The sequence below is a fragment of the Podarcis cretensis genome (assembly GCF_951804945.1).
Source record: "Podarcis cretensis genome assembly, chromosome: 4".
Lineage (NCBI taxonomy): Eukaryota > Metazoa > Chordata > Lepidosauria > Squamata > Lacertidae > Podarcis > Podarcis cretensis.
The window spans coordinates 32,638,678-32,656,792 of NC_137173.1; the positions used below are offsets into that span (position 1 = coordinate 32,638,678).

The 18,115-nt window shown below is 44.4% G+C and overlaps 1 protein-coding gene across 1 annotated transcript in view; it reads right to left on the reverse strand.

The window, feature by feature from the left end:
* Positions 1–14,484, reverse strand: part of GAP43 (growth associated protein 43) — a 52,750-nt gene extending 38,266 nt beyond the window's left edge. The window contains exon 1 of the mRNA XM_079974177.1: positions 14,174–14,484. Coding sequence (XP_079830303.1) covers positions 14,174–14,203 — 30 coding nt within the window. The 5' untranslated portion in view covers positions 14,204–14,484. The remainder of the gene's footprint in view (positions 1–14,173) is intronic.
* Between the last annotated feature and the right edge of the window lie 3,631 nt (positions 14,485–18,115).

Sequence of the window (18,115 nt, forward strand, 5' to 3'; positions counted from 1 at the left end):
TACAATTTCTTGTCATAAATTTGGCAATATATGTTTCTGAGCAGTGATTGGGTTTTTTAGGTTATCCAGCTGTCTGTGTGCCAGCAAAGGTCAGCTCCTTGTGACTTCTTTGCTCTTCCCAGCAGATCACCCTTGACAACAGTTTGTAGTTCCATTGTGATGCATTACAACACCCTCAAGTGTGAGCTGTAGGCAAAAAGCAGTGGTGTTCTATCTTGTCGCTTGTGTTATTTCTGTTGAAGCAGTTGTATTCTGGGAACTGACCTGGCCCTTGAAATCTGGTACTCAACTGTGTTGCCATGGTATTTAAGAAAGCGGAGATCAAATTGCTCAATTTGTTGTCACTTACTAGTGTGTATAGTGATCTGAATCTATTAAAAGGCATCATTCTGGAGCAGATGCATTGAAATCCATTCAAATCTCATTCTGCCTTCCACCATTCTCTCACAAATTTAGAAGGGGTCAATATATAAAAATTGGCTTGATTTGCACTCATTTCTGTAAATTACCATGTTTATGCAGCTATATAAATGCCAATTCCCACCAAAAATTTAATTTAGTATGTATGTATGTATGTATGTATGTATGTATGTATGTATGTATGTATTAAATTTCTATCTCGCCCTTACTGCCACGAGAGGCCATGGCAGCAAGCACCAAAGCAACAAAACAACACAAAAGTAAAAAAACATACTTAAAACATTTAAAAACAATAGGAACATCCGAAAACTTTTAAGAACATCTAAAAAGATGTAAACTGTTAGAATATTTAAAAGCATAGCTAATAATTTAATTTGAACGTTGCCAAGAATAGCATCTTTTAACCAACAAATGCCTGGTTTAACAGGAATGTTTGAGAACTCCTCCTAAGGGAGATCAACACAGCTCACCAGGGTAGCATTCCACAAGTGGAGAACCACCACCAAGAAGGCCCTGTCACAGGTCAGTGCCAAAGCTAGCAGCCAATGGCAGCACCCAGTGGCAACACCCAGCAACGTGAGATTGGTAAAGTGGGGGAGAGGGAACCTACAAAAGGAGAGAGAGAGATCATGACAATGCAAGTTCAGTTATTCTGCTCGAACTAGCAAGCAACCATCTCAAGCAGATGGCTGTGGTCAGTCTCCCTGGGCTACAGTGGGCCTTCCCAAGCTCAGCTCCAGGGAGAAGCTCCAGGGAGAACTGCTTCTATTTCAACTCCTCTGCTCCTGCTCCAGTGCCTGGCTCAGTAAAAGAACTACTATAGCACCTGTCATTGAAGGATGTTCTGTGAAGCCCATTTCAGGGAGAGACGCAAGTGTTCTGCTGTACCTTCCTAGCCAGAGAAGAGGGGTAGTAAGTGGAAACTGTTCGGCTCCTGCAGTGACTGCTTCTCCGGCCCTGAGAAGTTGTACAATGCAGGAACTTGTTTATTCTGCTTCCGCTTCACTATGTTTGTGTGGGGAAGTTTGGGGCTGTGGAAACTGGGATCAGGGTACTTCAAACTCCAAATCTCCCCCCAATCCCAGACACCATAAAATTTGGCAGGCTTCCTCACTGCTAAGACTTAGGGACCTACTGAATACTTTTCTTGTGCCAACAGGCCTATTGAATTGATTTCCAACTCCCTCAACCATTCCTCATAAGGCTTGGATTTCAGGCCCTTGATCATCTCATTCACATTCCAGATTGTCAATATCCTTCTTAAATTGTGGCACCCAGAACTGGACACAGTACGCCAGGTGTGGTCTGACCAAGGCAGTATAGAGTGGTACTATTCTTCCTTTCACCAGGACACTATACTGTTGTTGATGTGGCCTAGAATAGCATTAGCTTTTTTGCAGTAGGGGAGACCTAAATCAAGTGATGTGGCCAAAAGGGTAGGTGATGGGCTTGAGTGCAACCATGCACAGGTTGTCAACTAGAGCTTTCTACCTACTAGGAGCTCAATTGGCTTGATCATACGTCAACCAAGGGAATTCCCACACCCTCATCTTTCCTATGCCTTTTCCACAAGACACAAGCAGCAGCTGGAAGAGTGCTGATTAGGTTTAGGGGAGTGAAGTCTATGGGTAGTTGGAGAGGACTGCACAAAGGTTAAGAGCAGCCAGACAGCTCAGAAGGCAAGGGACGTGAGTGGATGGGTGTACATTGACAAGAGATTATTTGGTCTGTTACGTGGTCTGACTTCCAAATTGGTTAGGAAGGAGCTATAAATATAAGCAAATAAATATTAATAAATAACAGGGCCATCAACAGACAATAGCAAATTTCTCTATTGGTTATTGCTTCAAATGAAGGGAAGCTAATCTTCCTTTATGGACGCTATAAAGTGTATTAGTGCCCCTAGATTATCAGTTGATTAGAACAAATAGCATGGTGTAATGGTCTCAGGTTCCATTTGCATTGCCAATTTGCAAATTCAGACAATACAAAATGGGAGTGGAGGGGGATATTAGGTGAGCCAAACAGGGCCTATAGTGACATTAACATTTCCATTACAAAATGGAAACTCTGGAACTGTTATGATAAAGGCTGTCTCTACTAAGTCGAATTTGTGTGCCAAGTCAAAGTTGGGAGCAGAATGCCTGACCAGATGGCCCTTTATTCTGATCCAGCAAGACAGCTCTTATATTCTTAGGATGCTACAGATATATAGCAACATTCAGGGAAAGTATGTGGTGCAATCCTCTTAGGGCAATACATTTGTCCTCCCACAAGCATCAGTGCCGGAAAGGTGATACCCATTAAAATCATAGTGCAGCTTTTGATAGTGGTTCAGATCAACTAGGATATTTTTCACACTAGGGGGAAAGATTCACTTGGGGGGGGGTGAATGTGACAGGGTCATGAAACTAAATCCTGATAGGTTAGAGGCCTTGTGGGTGAATCGTTTACTGTTTGAGATCACAGAATTGTAGAGTTGGAAGGGACCCTGAGGGTTATCTCATCCAACCTCCTGCAATGTGTATGTCAGTTACCTGAAACAGGCACATAGCTTGGGAGTACTCCTGGATCCATCATTGTCACTGGAGACTCAAATGGCCTTAGTGGTTAGGAGTCATTTTTACCAATTTCAGCATTAGCTTCAGCCATTCCTAGACACGGATACCATAGCTAAAGGGAGCCAAGCACTGATAACCTTACAAATGGAATATTGCAATGCACTTTATGTGGATTATAATGCAATGACAGCCACAAGTATAGACGGATGAAACTCTTGTGTAGAGTTCAAAGGCCATACTGGTGGTCAACTAAGTTCTGCTTGGTAGGTTCACAATTACGTAACCATCTAGCATGATAGTAAGGCATGGGGTGAGATCTCCAAACCAAATGAGGTGGTGCAGAATAAAAAGACTAGAAGATGAAGGCCAGGGTAACAAAACAAATTAGCAATGGTCTTCTGAATGCTCACACTGTAAGAAAAAGAAGAGTCTGCTGCTGGATCAGGCTAGTGGCCCATCTAGTCTATCAGTCTGTTCTCACAGTGGCCAACTAGATGCCCTTAGGAAGCCCAGAAGCAAGATCTGAACACAACAGCATGCACCCCTCTTGCAGTTTCCAGCAACAGGTATTGAGAAGCATGCTGAGGCAGAATGTATCCATCAGGGTTAGAAGCCATTGATAGCCTTATCCTCCACTAATTTGTCTAATCCAAGCTGCTGGCCATCTTTGCCTCTTGTGGAAATGAATACCATAGTTCAGCTATGCACTGTGTGAATTAACAAAGCAGCCTTTGCCAACCAAGTGCTCTCCAGACGTTTTGGACTACAACTCCCATCAGCCCTAACCACCGTAGTGAAGGCTAGAGTAAAAAGGTAATTCAGGGCAGGCATAGGCAAACTCGGCCCACCAGATGTTTTGGGACTACAATTCCCATCATCCCTGACCAGTGGTCCTGTTAGCTAGGGATCATGGGAGTTGTATGATGAGAAGAAGAAGCCAGTGCCACTATCACCAGTGCCATATTTCTTAGCTTCCTGTGAGAATCTGCCCGGCTACTGTTGTTGGGGAACAGAAATACAGGGCTAGATGGCCCTTTGTTCTTATTCAGCAGGACAGTTCTCATACATTCGGGGGGGGGGGGTTGTGCTACAAATTATAATATGATATTTAGAAAAAGCATGTGGTATGGTCCTCCTTCAACATGTAAGAATGTAAGAGCACATTACTAGCTGCTCAAAACAAAATGCTAGGATAACACAGTAAGTCCTAAGATGAGCAGGAACCAATTCCAACAGAGTATCCATCCAAATATTCCAAAGAGTGGCTTCAAAGTATGCACTGAGCATGATCAGCCAGCAATCTCATCAGAGGGTCACTTTTGTGCAGCATTAGTGCAGGCACAGGTATACCACTGGTATAGGGCAGTATACAAATTTACTACTAGTAGTAATAATAATAATAATAATAATAATGGTAGAAATTATTATGAAAAGGACTGGAAAATTAAACAACCAGTCTCATAATCTTCATTTAGAGCAACACATGCAGTTCTGGACAATGTTCACCTCCTTTTTCATAATAAACAAAGATGTAGAAACACTGGAAGGGGTCTTTTTAAAATAGTAATAAAAAAGAATGGAAAATGAAACAGACAGGGCTTCTTAGCTTAGGAGAAAAATGAAAACCGAGAGAAGACAAGGGGTAGGTTTTAGAGAAACATGATTGGTGTGAAGAGAGTAAATAAAGGGCAACAATCTCAAAATAAAAAAGGTCCAAGGCCATCCACAGCAGATGTAAGACAAACAAAAGAAATTACTCTCTCACACAACATATAATTAACCTATGGAACTCATTTTCACAGGACATTATTGCCTTCAGCAGATAAAATAAGCGCACAGAGAATAGGTCAATTGATGGCTATAGCAAGCCATAATATCCAAATTGCAACTTCCATGTTCAGAGACATCCCTTCTCCGGCTATCAGATGCTGAGGATTAATGACAGTGGGTGGGTATTGCCATCATGCTGTGCTTCTCAACCATCATGCTGTGTTTATATCTGCCACTGTCAGCCGAGAGAATGCTGGCCTAGAACACTGACCTGTCGCAGCATAGCAAGCCCTCATCCTTGGCCAGCCTAGCCACCCTAGAGATGACCATTTCAGACTTGCTTGGGAGGTGCAGTCTCTGATAGTTATGGTGCTGCCCACAGACGAAGTGACCTATTTCCTCCAGTTGGAGGGCATAAATTCATGTAGCTTGCAACAGAAAACAAAAACCCACAGGTTCCGTGGAAGGTTTGCAGGTGTAATCACCTCCATCGTTTTAGTATGAAGCAGAATGAAGATGGGTTGTTCAAAGAAACTGGCCACAAGAGAAACAAAGGCAGAAGAAAAAAGGCAGGCCAGATAAAAGGCTAAGTATGCACAAGGTCCACAGCAGGGATTAGCAACCTGGAAACATGAATCACACAGGAGAGGAAAAGCAATCAGAAGCAGAACAGATGGGTGTGCAAAAGGAAATGAAGAGCTGCAGGAGACAGTGCTATTAACTTTATTCACGAAGAACAAAACCTTTATTGCACCAAAGACAGTTAAATCAATATTTTCCCAATGCTATTTTTCCACAGAAGCAAATGGGTGTGTTTTCCCACAGGAATGCTGCATTACCATGAACAGGAAGGATGGGTTGTCTACATAATGGCAAGAAAGGGGAGAGATGCTGTCTATGAGGCAGAGTCTAACAATGTGGAAATTGCTTTGTAAATTGTAAGTGGAAAGCTCTAGGGCAGGGAAGAGTACCAGTAACTCAGCTGCAGCACCTATCTTCATGAAAAAGTAAGTGATGCTGCATAGGACAAAGCCTTGTGGCATCAGGTTCCTCACAGGACAGGACATCACTGGGCAAGACAGGACATCATCCAGTCTCACATAGTGACATGAGGATATCACATTTTGGCTTTCATTTGGTTTGGGCAGAAGCACATGGAATTGCAGATCCATAGTAGAACTGACTCATCCTTCCCATGCACATGCATCATCACTGAATACTTCATACCACAAAGAGTCTGCTATTACTCTGGCCTGGGTAATTCCAAAAGTCTCTGTCCATGAGAACAAGATCGATGGCATCAGTCAATGATTTTCAAAGAAATAAAATAAACGTGTATAGCACCATATACACACCACAGGATTATTTTGCTGCAACAACACAAAATAAATAAACAACAACAATTTGTACCCAAGAATACTAAGTAGAACTTAGTTGGATACAACCCAATAAAGAGAATTATCATAATCTATCAAAATCAGATTCCCTTTGTTCAGCAAAAACCATGAACCATCTGTGGCCCAGAGACTCAGGCACCAATCCTACAAATGCAGTAGCTCTTACTCCCAATCCGTCCCTGCTTTCCCATTGAATTTTCTTTTTAAAACTTCCTTCCCACTCAAAGCTCCACCTTTTGCCCATCTCTTCCCCATGAGATCCAGCCAGGACAGCACTTGTCTGGTAATAAGCTATATCCAGTAATTAATGTTTTCACAAATTACCAAGAAGCAAAATTGTGGGCTTTTTTTCCCCTACACAAAAGACTCTCGGTGAAAACATGTGTGACCTTGCATCTAGGAATTCAAAACAGTTATGCAAATGTTGTCTAAATTAAAACGCAGAATCCCCATGCGAAGTATTAGCTCAGAGTCATAGAAAGAGAGATTGGCATCCAGGGAGAACCATGCTCAGCGGAAATCCAGCAGGAGAAAAGTAGAACCAGAATGTGCATCTTTGGGTTGCCAAACATGGGAAAGAAAAGCTCAACCACCTTTCTGACTGGATTTTCACTTTTTGAAATATGGCAACCCTAATCTAGATGTCTCAATGTTTAACAAAATGGTGGGCATAGCTCAGTTGATCTCTGTTGATCTGAGTTTGCACAGTGTAAAAAACAGGACCAATACTAATACCATTTTCCACTCAAGTACAAGTATCACAAAGTGCAATAATTCCCTCGCCATCTTCACAGTATTAGGCACTGCATTTCTGATATGCGTGCATTTTAGTCATTTGGGAATTATCAAACCTATCGGCAATGAGTTCCAAAGGTCAGCTGTCCACTTCAAGATCTTCACACACAGCAGCAGTGGCATAGGGCCTGCTTCCCCATGAAGCAGTTCCATGCATCTGATTATGCACATGGGGAGAGCCTATCACATCACACGAGTCTTTCCCATCTGACTGGTACCTAGACAGGAGGGGAAGTCCATGGGAAAGGGCCCTGATCATGGGGTTGCATCATCCACATGGAGTTAAACAGGCCCTGGGATTGCATCACAGAAAAGGGGCTCTCACACCACTATGCGGGAAGCAAGGGGGGAGAAATACTTTCTGTAGACCTGTAGCAAATTTCTGTATATTACAGTTTCATTGCTCTAGAATTATGTGAAACTGTTTCCTTCTCCCTTGGTCCAAAACTGCACATTATTTTAAACACAGCAATCATTTTCAGATTATAAAATGGAGCTCCATGGGGAGATCCAAAGACCTTAAAAGGGAAGGTATGAAATGAATACCTTCCCAACCTCTACTAGTGTGTGGCAGCAATGTGACAGTCAGTGTGCTATGGTGGTTAGAGTCCTGGACTAGGACCTGGGAGACCAGGGTTCCAATCTTCACTCTGCCATGAAGCTCGCTGGGTGACCTTGGGCCAGTTAGTCACTCTCAGCGTAACCTACCTCACAGGGTTGTTGTGATGATAAAATGAGGAGGAGAACTATGTGTGCAACCTTGAACTCCTTGGGTGAAAGTACGGATGTAAATGAAATGTGACTTAATTCTTAATAGATATGCATAAGATTAGTCTGCCTATCTCAGCTGGGCCAGAAGCTTTTCCAAAAGAATTTGGATTCCTGTGTAAACCCACCCACCTGAAGCCACTGACCCATATGCTCCTTTCCTTTTAGCAAACCATGTTTTCGTTTCACCCCAGGCCTCCTTCACATGTGCACAATTGCATAGAGTTTGCTCTGCTGCATTGTTATCCAGTACAACTACAGCTTGTGTATGAATACTATAATCACATGAGAAAGGGCTAGTGGTCAGGTGAGAAAGACCCAGACAATTATTACAGTCCCATCAGGCATGGTGGTGATTGAAAAGTGAAAGGCCCATTGAATTGGTCCCAATCGTGTTGCTTGGGAAAACACACATTCCATAGCAAGATGAGTCAACAACATGTAGAAATGATTCAGTATGATTAGGTACAGGCATACCATTCAACATGGAAGAGTACATTTCCCATGTTTGTTGTTTTTTACTTGTGTGAACACTGTTGACTAGTGTGATTCTGAATCTTCCAATTTTTTTAGTATTGTAACTTTCTAACATCTGTTGCTCTGTTTCTCATCCTAACTGGATGTTAACTCAGGAAATTGTTGTTGTTTAGTTGTGTCCGACTCTTCGTGACCCTATGGACCAGAGCACGCCAGGCACTAACTCAGGAAATAGTTCTCATCTTTATCCAACATTTCTATAAGCAAAAACACAAAGCAAAACACCCTTCTTGCATAGGAGGCTGCTTACGTTCTATTGCCTTTCAAGTACCTTGTCAAGTTCCTCAGTGTTGTTTCTGACACATCTTGTAACACATGAAGCTTTCAGGTCATGGGGAATGTGGCCTATCATCAGACATCCCTGAAAGTCACTCCCTTTAGATATTAGCAACTGTTTTCATGCTCTGACAAATGTGGTCTCAGGCTGCTTCATCCATTTGCTGATTGTTGCCTGTGGAAACCCATTCCACAGCGAGTGAGTTAGGCCCCACTCTGGCATTGTTCTCTGTAGCCTCATGGGCCCCACCAAAATTATTCTCGAGTAGTTGGTCTGCACAGTGCAGCAGTAAGATATACAAGAGCTGAATCATATGACACTTTCTGGTTGTGCTATTCCTTTCCACACTAATGCCATGCTTTCATTGGAGCCCTTGGTGCAGACATGGGATGTAACTAGGTGAGGAAGTAACTCACATGACCCAAATGCTGTGACTCTTGCAGACTACAGCCAAGACAACATAGAGTAGTTTTTTGTGGTGGCAACCACTGGTGTGAACCAAATCCTTTCCCTTTGCATTAAACCCCCTTCTATCAGAGTTCAGTCACTTGGTACCACTGCAAAGAGCAGTCGTGACCCTTACTTCTGATTGCGCACTTTCATGGGGAGTTACAAATAGATGGCAGTCCTGAAAACTAGGCCTCTATGGGAGTCAGCCATGGGCAAGTTCTATATACAATGCAATGTCCTTTTTTTGAAAAACTTTGCACCCAGAAGGTATATGAACCCATTCAAAATGGGATGTCAAAAACTCTCAGTTGACACACAGCAGCAAGAAGGAGCCTGCAGGTTATAAACTCAAAGATCATGGGAGAAGCTGAGCCCTTTGATAATGTATGCCTCTGTGGTGTGGGACAAAACAAAGCTCAGGAGTTGTGCATAAAATCACGCCATGGGGCAGGAAGAGACTACCCAGGCTGCAAACATCCTCTCAGTGTGAGCCACTTGGAACCTGCAGTTTATATGCTCCCTGTGTGACTGAGAAAGTCAATCATTTATTGAAACACATATTAAGAACAGAACAAGCAGAGGTTTTGGACCATCCACACCCTTCAGCACAGTGAAAGGCAAAGCAGTCAAGGCAGCCTCTGACCAGCAGAGCCATGCCCCCCACAGCATGGGATAACTGTTTTACAAACTAATCACAGAAAGAGAGGGTCAAAGGTCTTAGTATTTTACACACCTAATGTGAAAAAGATAGGCACAGCATAAAAGAGCTGCAGACAAGGGGGTGTATTCTGAATTCATATAATCTGTGGACATTGCCTTTGCAACAGTCGCATCATCTTGCCCTCGCACAGGAAGACAGCCTCAGGTTATACATATTACCTAAATGTGGTGTTGACTGAAGAAGTGGCTGGGAGAATTCTAAGTTCTGAAACCTTTCCAACATGGAAAGACAATCTCCATTTGAAAAACTGTTTTTTTTTTTGCTCAGCTTAAGAAAGAAAGCCCTACACCAAATTATCTTCTCTAGAAACAGCTCAAAATCATGACTGTGGGTGTGGTTATGGACAGATGTGCTGGCATAGCCATGTTTTCAAGGTGTTTCTTGGGAAGGGCTTTATTCCCCTTATGAAATATGCTTTAAAAACTCTTATGTCAGAACTCTGTAACTCAATACAATTCAATACAAATTCAAAGAACCACAAACGCCCCTTTAGTTCTGACATGTGGCTATGAATGCTGATGGGAAAGTTGTACCAACAAGGAAAGGATAACATCTTCCACTAACCATCTTGGTTCCCTTTTACTTTATGGAAGAACTGCTTTCAATTAAACCTCTTGGGAAGCTCATCTATGCAATGGGGGATGGGTTACATTAAGTGATTTATGAAAAATCCATTTCTATAATAACCAAGGAGTTCAGAAATTGGAGGGGAGGGGGAGGGGAGGAGGAGGGAGAGAGGAGGAAGAGAACTGAGACTGAATATTTCCATGCAGATGCTTGATTTATAAGAAATCTTCAAAGACAATAGTCATGGATGGAACGTAAGATCCTCAAAAGCCTCCAGCCACACACAAAAAAATGCTCTCAAGCTAAAATTAAAAGTTTTGAGAAGCTGCATGTCATGTCTGTCTGCAAGATAAGCTCTAGCCATGATCTACAGCCAGTGCCAAGTGATATAGTTCTGTGGGCTTTATTTGATGATATTGCTGTAGCCCATTATATCAGGGGGGAAATCAGCTGCAGATGCTTGAGTTTCCCTCCCACAAAGAAGGGAGATGGCTTCACCTCCTCCCTGCCTCAGTATTTAAAGGTACATATCACCCCTTGCATGTTTGCAACCTCTGCATTATGCAGCATAAGTAAGGGGTTTTTATAAAAAAAAAAAATGAGACAGATGATACCCTGAAGAAATAAAACCTCCTCTCTGGTGCTTACTCCTGTCTTTCTTTCCATCTTACCCTGTACCTTTCTGCCTTCCTGGTGTTTTAAAAGGACTACAATATCCAACACTAATTGCTGAAACAGTTGCCTAACCTTTGATTGCTCTACAGTTGCATTAAACAGTGTCCAGATAGATAGATAGATCCTAGCTTGTCCATGCTACTCCTGTGGAAGAGGGAAGAAATGCAGGCTCTCCCTTCTTCTTCTTCTTCCACCTCCTCCTTGTACCCCTCCCCTTCCTTTGATTTCATGGGTGTGGCAGGGTTCAAACCTCTCTTTCTCTCAAACACAAGTGTATTGCATCAGGGAAGCAATGAATATGGCAAGGATCATCTCACCTACAAGTGGGAAATGCTAGCTCTCATTTAATCACCCATTCCATCCATTACTGAGCACTTTAGCCACATAGTATTTGTCTGTTCCAATATATAGTAGAAAACAGGAGAAGCACAGCCATTGGTTAATGGAACATATATATAAGGCACATTTCCAAGCACAGAGTACAACATAAACTTTAGGATTTTATTTTCGAAATATACCCAAATCTAATCTCCAATTATTCTTCTGCATCACCTTTCAGCATTTTAATGGTGGTGGGTTTTTTTAAAGGAATACAGCTGCCAAGGTGTTAGAAATCTAGATAGTGCCTCTGCAAGGCCAGTTAGGTATAATGTTTCATTCTGTGCATTCCGGTTACAGGCACAAACAAACTATAGGCATAGATTTTGAAGGGGGGAGGCTAAAACTGGATATATGTACTTCTACATCTATCCTTCTAGAATACCACATATACATTCAAATGCATATGATCAACATAGATGCATGGAAACAGATATGTACTTCAGAGTCCACCCACACCCAACTCCCAGCCCCCCAAAGGATTCTGCTATTTGTCCTTTTGCAAGCAAAAATACAGGAGGGGATTCCCCAGGAAGCAAATAAACCTCCCTTAAATTTGGAAACACCCACTTCAGATCACGGTTGTCTGTTATCTGGCTTTCCTTTCCTGAATAGTTGAAAGGAAGAGCAGGAAGGGGGTCAAGCATGGGAAGAGAGGGGTTCCTTCATTTTCTCCAGGTTTGGTTTATAAGGTATAGGTTTGAACTTCTATGTGTTTTATGAGCATGATCTGTGTGTGTGCGCAAGCAGTATAACTCTCAGGGTAGAACGGAGATGCATGTGTGGGTGTGTCTGAATAGAGGTTTGCACCTGTGTGCAGTTATGTCTATGTGTGTATGAATGAGTGGGTATGTGCATGGGTGTGTCTCTTTGTGTCTGCAAAAGTATGTGCACTGAATTGTATATTGATAGGTATATTTAGATGTGTGGGAAAATGCTCTATGTATGGTTGCATCCATGGAAATACACTCAGGGGTGTGTAAAGGGGTGTGGCTGGTGTCTGAAAGAGTGCCTTTTTCTTTTCTTTTTTAATCCAGCACAGATTTATAAATGTGCATGAAAACTAGGAAGCATAAAATCCCACCCACATACATAGAAAAAGTGTAAGAGCATAACCATGAGGTGGGTAGGATATTAGCCATGTGCTCTCCTTTGAAAAGATGGTGACTGTTCCTCTCACAAGCCTATCACTCCCAAAAGCTTCAGAGGCTGCTGCTACCTTATTTTAAAATGTCTTAAGCCTCTTCACTCACTGCTGTGTCATTTTTGCCTTCCTCCTGCTGCCTTTTCATCCCACATATGGCTACTGAATATGCTCTGCTGGCTGACTGCAACATGTTCTATGTCCACTCTGCTTCAGGATTTAGTGAATGTACCACCAACTGGAGTGTGTCTAAAACACACACACACACACACACATTCGGAAATAGATGCTATTGCAAGTGGAAGTTCCCATTCGCCAACCCCACCCTAGAGATCTTCCAGACCACCTTTCTAACATACATGTTGGCTCGGAAAGGCATGCCGTTTTTCAAAATCCAGATATTCAGTAGTCACAAATAACCATTTCAATCACCACAGTTTCCACCCACCCAACACCCTAGATGCTGCATTATGGAACAAGCTGATATACTGGAAGGAAGCTGCCAGATGCAAGATTTTTTTTTAAAAAAAACCACAACCTACTGAGATTTCTCTTTTAAAACCTATACATATACAAAATCCATTTTCCACACATCAAAGACACCAAAATCCTGGTCCAGTCTGAATAAATCAGAAGTTAGACCACATGATAAATAAGATAAATTGCTCTCCACAAAGAAGGATTTGGAGCAGACTTGACCATTGACCAGCAGTGGAGTTTAAAGGTGTGTGGAGGGGAGGGGCAGAAGGCTGTCTGAGGGCGTCTTTACAATTTTATCATTAATTACTGGAAATGAAATGCCTTCTCAGTCTTTCCACAAAACCCCACTTGCCCCCCCCCCAAAAAAACCTTGTGGGCCAACTAGAAATTAACCAGTTTCCACCAAGTTCATATACTGTTCCATCTTCCCCATCCCACAGCAGCTGAGAGCTAACAGAGGCGTGGTCCTCTGTCTCTTTTACCAGCTGGTGCACAGTTGTCCAAGTGTCCCCGGCATGAAAGGAATTGCAGAGGGAACCCCAGCCCACACCCCCAATCTCTCCTAGCAGCTCATTTGTTTCCCCCACCCCTAAGAAAAAAAAATTAAAAGGCAATGGGAGGAATGGTAGAGCTATTCTTCTTCAAGTTGCTTAAAGAAAACGAGGAGAAGGAAAACCCACACCCATCTTCCAAGCTCCTTCTAATCTCTATCAGTACAATCACAGACAGAAAGCATCTCTCAGCTAAGATTCACATGGTAGCTCGGGAAGGGGGTGTATGAAAGGGAATTGCCTCAACGCTCCCCCTCTCCATTTTCCTCTCTCCTTCCTCCCATCCATATCCACACACCCTCGACAAATCCGAAATAGACAATCCTATGCCACGTACATTCCCACGACCCCCCTCCCCCAGGTGTGTCTAACAAGGATATCCCCCTTATTGCTCCCCAGTTCTGATCATTAGGCAGCCTTCCCCCCACCCACCCACCCACCCGCCAACTCCACGGGAGGCAGAGAAAGAGAGAGGAAAAACCACCCCTCCGTTGCATACATGGAAGGGGTGTGATCTGAGCCTTTCGTGGGAAGATGCTAAAGAATTGCAAAGGAAGCAGTTTCCTATATTAAGGAAAAAAAGAATCTTTCTTTCTCTCCTGCACGCAGATCCAACGCACATTAAGCCCACAAGTCTTAGGAATTTCTCGGCGGAAAAGAGGTATAAAATCTTCAGCTCTACCTGTTTTGTTCTTCTCATACAGCACAGCATGATTGTATTGTCCCCTTTCTTCCTTGTTGTTCCTTCCTTCTCCTCTCTCCTTTTTCCTCCTCTCTCTCTCTCTCTTATCTCTCCCCCCACCCTCTCCACTCCCTCCCCTCCCTCTTTCTCGCTCCTCGCACACACTCTCACACACGCACACCCTCACTCTCACAAACACGCCAGGGCAGTTAGCAGCAACTGTAAGGTCCACAGCTATGGCTCATCACACATGCTCTCTCGCTCGCTCGCTCTCCCCCTCGCTCCCTCCCTCCCTTCTTCTTTCCCAGAATTGTTCACTGGCAGCTCTCAGTGACTAGTCACTTCCCCACCCCCAGCCCCCTACCACCACCACCAACACCACCACTATCAAGGCAGCCACCCCCTCGCAAGTCCTCTGCCAGCCTCATGAATATTTAAACCTATCCAATCTGGACCCAATTACCCGGAGACTTTCCCACTGTACAAAAATTGCGGGGTGGGCGTGGGGGGGGAGAGAGAGAACATTGCAGACTGTTCAGGGGGTGTGGCAACGTATGGTTGTCAAAAGGCAGCTGTGTTTCGTAGTGGGTCGTTTAAAAATAAAAAAAAAAAAGGTGCAGAACTCATTCACACCGTAGTGGTTAGAGAAAGGAGCAAGTAGGGGCCACAGAGGTGTGTGTGTGTAAAAGAAAAGTAGCAAGTCAACGGCTAATGCATGCAGTGTGTTACCAGCGTGACGTGATGTGGCATAGTATAGACTGGAAGATAGCCCTGAGGGTGGGCTGCACCCTTCAGCCACATGCACGTATAACAAAAGTACAGGCAGATTTCACAAACACGTTGGCAACCGGGAAGCACCATGCAATTGCACAGACGGCAGAATCACTTGTCTTTAAGATGGGTAGGATCCTGTTATGTGCTTACCTGAGGGGTCGCTTGCAAGGATTCAGGCACATTTGTCAGGTTGCACCATGACAGTGTGGCATAGTGGTTAGAGGGTTGGGATTAGGTAACCAGGCAACCATGGTTCAGATCCTTACTTCAGCCATGAAACTCACTTGGGTTACTTTGGGCCATTCACAGTCTCTCAGCCAAATCTACCTCACTGGGGTGTTTTGAGGATAAAATGAAGAGGAAGAGAAGCATTGACACCACCTTGAACTCCTTGGGGGAAAGTGGAATGGAAGTGCAAGCCCACTTCCCCCAAATGGGGACTTTTTGTGAGAAGGAAAGTGATGGCGAAATGAGCTAAGCTTTGCTGCGATGCCACATTGTGTAGCCTCCCTGCAAACAAGTCAGGTTGAATGTCCATCATCTGGAAGCAGCCTCAGTAGGACTTCCTTCTGAGTCGACATGCACTGTAAGACTATAAAGTGGGGTTGGGGAACCTGTGGCTCTTCAGAAGATAAAGGGCTCTGCACCTTGAACCCAGCCTAGTAGCTAATTGACAGCCGATGTAATTCTTTCAGCATCATATGATGGCGATATTCCGCCCTAGTGAGCAGCCAATCCACCACATTTTGCACTAGCTGCAGCTTCCAGGGCAGCCTCAAAGGCAGCTTCACATAGAGCGCATATATGTGTAGGCATGCATGAAAACATTCACATATGCATCATGCATACATTATCATTGGAACGTCCAGGAAAATAATCACAGCACACATTTACGTGTGCCTTCTGAGAATCTGAGGCAGGATGACTAACTGCCAAATGTGGAAATTCATGGATCTGAGCCATTTCAGAGTTACTGAAATGAAAACTCAAATAAAATCAATCCCTTTTTCCCCAGTTGACATATTTCTTGAACTTTCCTGTTCATCAGGATCTGTCACTGAGGTCTTCCCACACAGCCACATGTTTATTATTTTTAACTCTTGTGGTCTTTGTTCCAAAGCTGAAACTTAATTAACCAGCCTACCTGTAATCCAATGCAGGGTTATGTACACAAAATGCTCTTGAAATAAATGGACAACATAACCTGAACAGTGTCTTAAGAGTGTGGCCTCTTTAATAGGAGAAGGGTGCATCTAGAATTAGACTGGATTTAACAACCATAACCCCCTGACAAAATCAGGAATGGGCAAACAGCCCTCACTTCACCTAAAAAACAAATCTGGGGTTTTTCCAATCTAATTCACAAGCAGTGATTGCAAAACCCAGATGGCAGAACTGTCTCCCATCCTGCCAGTTCTCTCCACCCCACCCCCCGCACCCTTGTCAGTTCTCTCCCTGCCCCCACCAGCAAAAAAAAGAACATTTTTGAAATTAAGGAGTAAAAGGCAACAGAAAGGAGCCCCAGCATGCTGCCTCAGGCTGGTGACTGGCCTGCCAAGCTCAAGAAGTTGAAATAATACTCCTGAGCATGTTCAGAAGTCTCATTTACCACTCCTGGATAGAGCAACTGGCCATATAGCTGGTCTAGCAGTGAGCCAGACTCCCTCCTGCCATTGTTTACTTCAGGGTGCAGAACCTCAGTCCCAGGATCCAAATGCAACTCGCCGGGCCTCTCCGTCTGGTCCTTGGGGCTTTTTCCAGGCCAGGCCCCTGCCCCAGGCCATAAGAGCATAAGAAGCAGCTGCTAGATTAGGCCAATGGCTCATATGGTCCACCATCCTGACTTTGCAGTGGCCAACCAGATGCCTATGGGAAGACTACAAGCATGACCCAAGCACAAGAGCACTCTCTCCTTCTGTGGTATTCATAAGCATTACCTCTTCCAGCCGTGGAGACAGGGCACAGCAAGTGTTGTGAGTAGCCATTGTGCCCATACCTCTGCCTGGCCCTGTTCTATACTCAGTTTGTGTTTTAGCCTGACTGCTCTACATACTCAGCTCCATCAACCATTCCTCATAAGGCTTGGTTTCCACAACACTATATCATCTTGGTTGCCCTCCTCTGCACATATCCCAGCTTGTCAAAATCCTTGACAAGGATATTGTGGTGCCCAGAACTGGACATAGTACTCCAAATGGAGTCTGACCAAGGCAGTACCTTCTGAAATCATCTTGGATCAGCATGCGGGTGACTTCGCATTCATGCGAGGGTTCCCTTCCAGAGCGCAGCGTGCATATGCAAAAATCACATATAATGCGGAGCACCCTAGAGAGTCCTAGTGGCTCATGAGGAGACCAACTCCAAAGCAGACTTCTTCAGACTCCGGGGAGGGTCTCCTCGTGAGCCAGAGAGGCAGCGGGGCTTTGTGGAGCTGTTCAGCATCACTGCCTAACAGCTGACATGTGGGGTAGTGCAGCAGCAGCAGCTTCTCTGTGTGTCAGCTGAAGTAGCCTTGCTGCCCTCCAGCTCACATGGAGACCCACCCAGGAGCCCAAAGAGGACATCCTCTTTGGGCTCTGGGGACAGTCTTCTCATGAGCCAGAGCCTTGTTGAGGCTGCTCAGCTGAGGCATGGGGAGCCTTTCCTGTCCATCAGCTGAGCGGCTTAACAAAGCCCGCCCCGCCTTTCCGGCTTGCATGAGCCAGAGTGGCTTGGGGGTTGCTCAGCTGAGTCGAGGGGAGGCTTCTTCCTTGTGCCTCAGCTCTGCCCGTCAAGGAACCCACCCTGTCTCTCAGGCTCACATGCACACAAGCCGGAGGGACAGGGCGGCTTCCAGAGCTGATGTGCAGGGAAGCACCTGCTGCTACTGCTCTACCCTGCATATCAGCTGTTTGGTGGAAAGCCTCATCAAAGTCCCACTGTTCCTCTGGCTCGCAAGGAAGTCCTACCCAGAATCTTAAAAGGACGTCCTCTTCAGGCTCTGGGAAGGGTCTCCTCGCAAGCCCCGAGGATTCTCCAGAGGACTCCCCATTTCTGGGATCCCCTTCCAGGATCCCGGCACCATGCATGTGTGCAGTCATGCGCAAATAGGGGAGTTGTCTGTACTTAAAATGTTCAGACACCTGAACTTTTATTCGAATTGTGTATTTAATTTTTATTTGGGGGAGG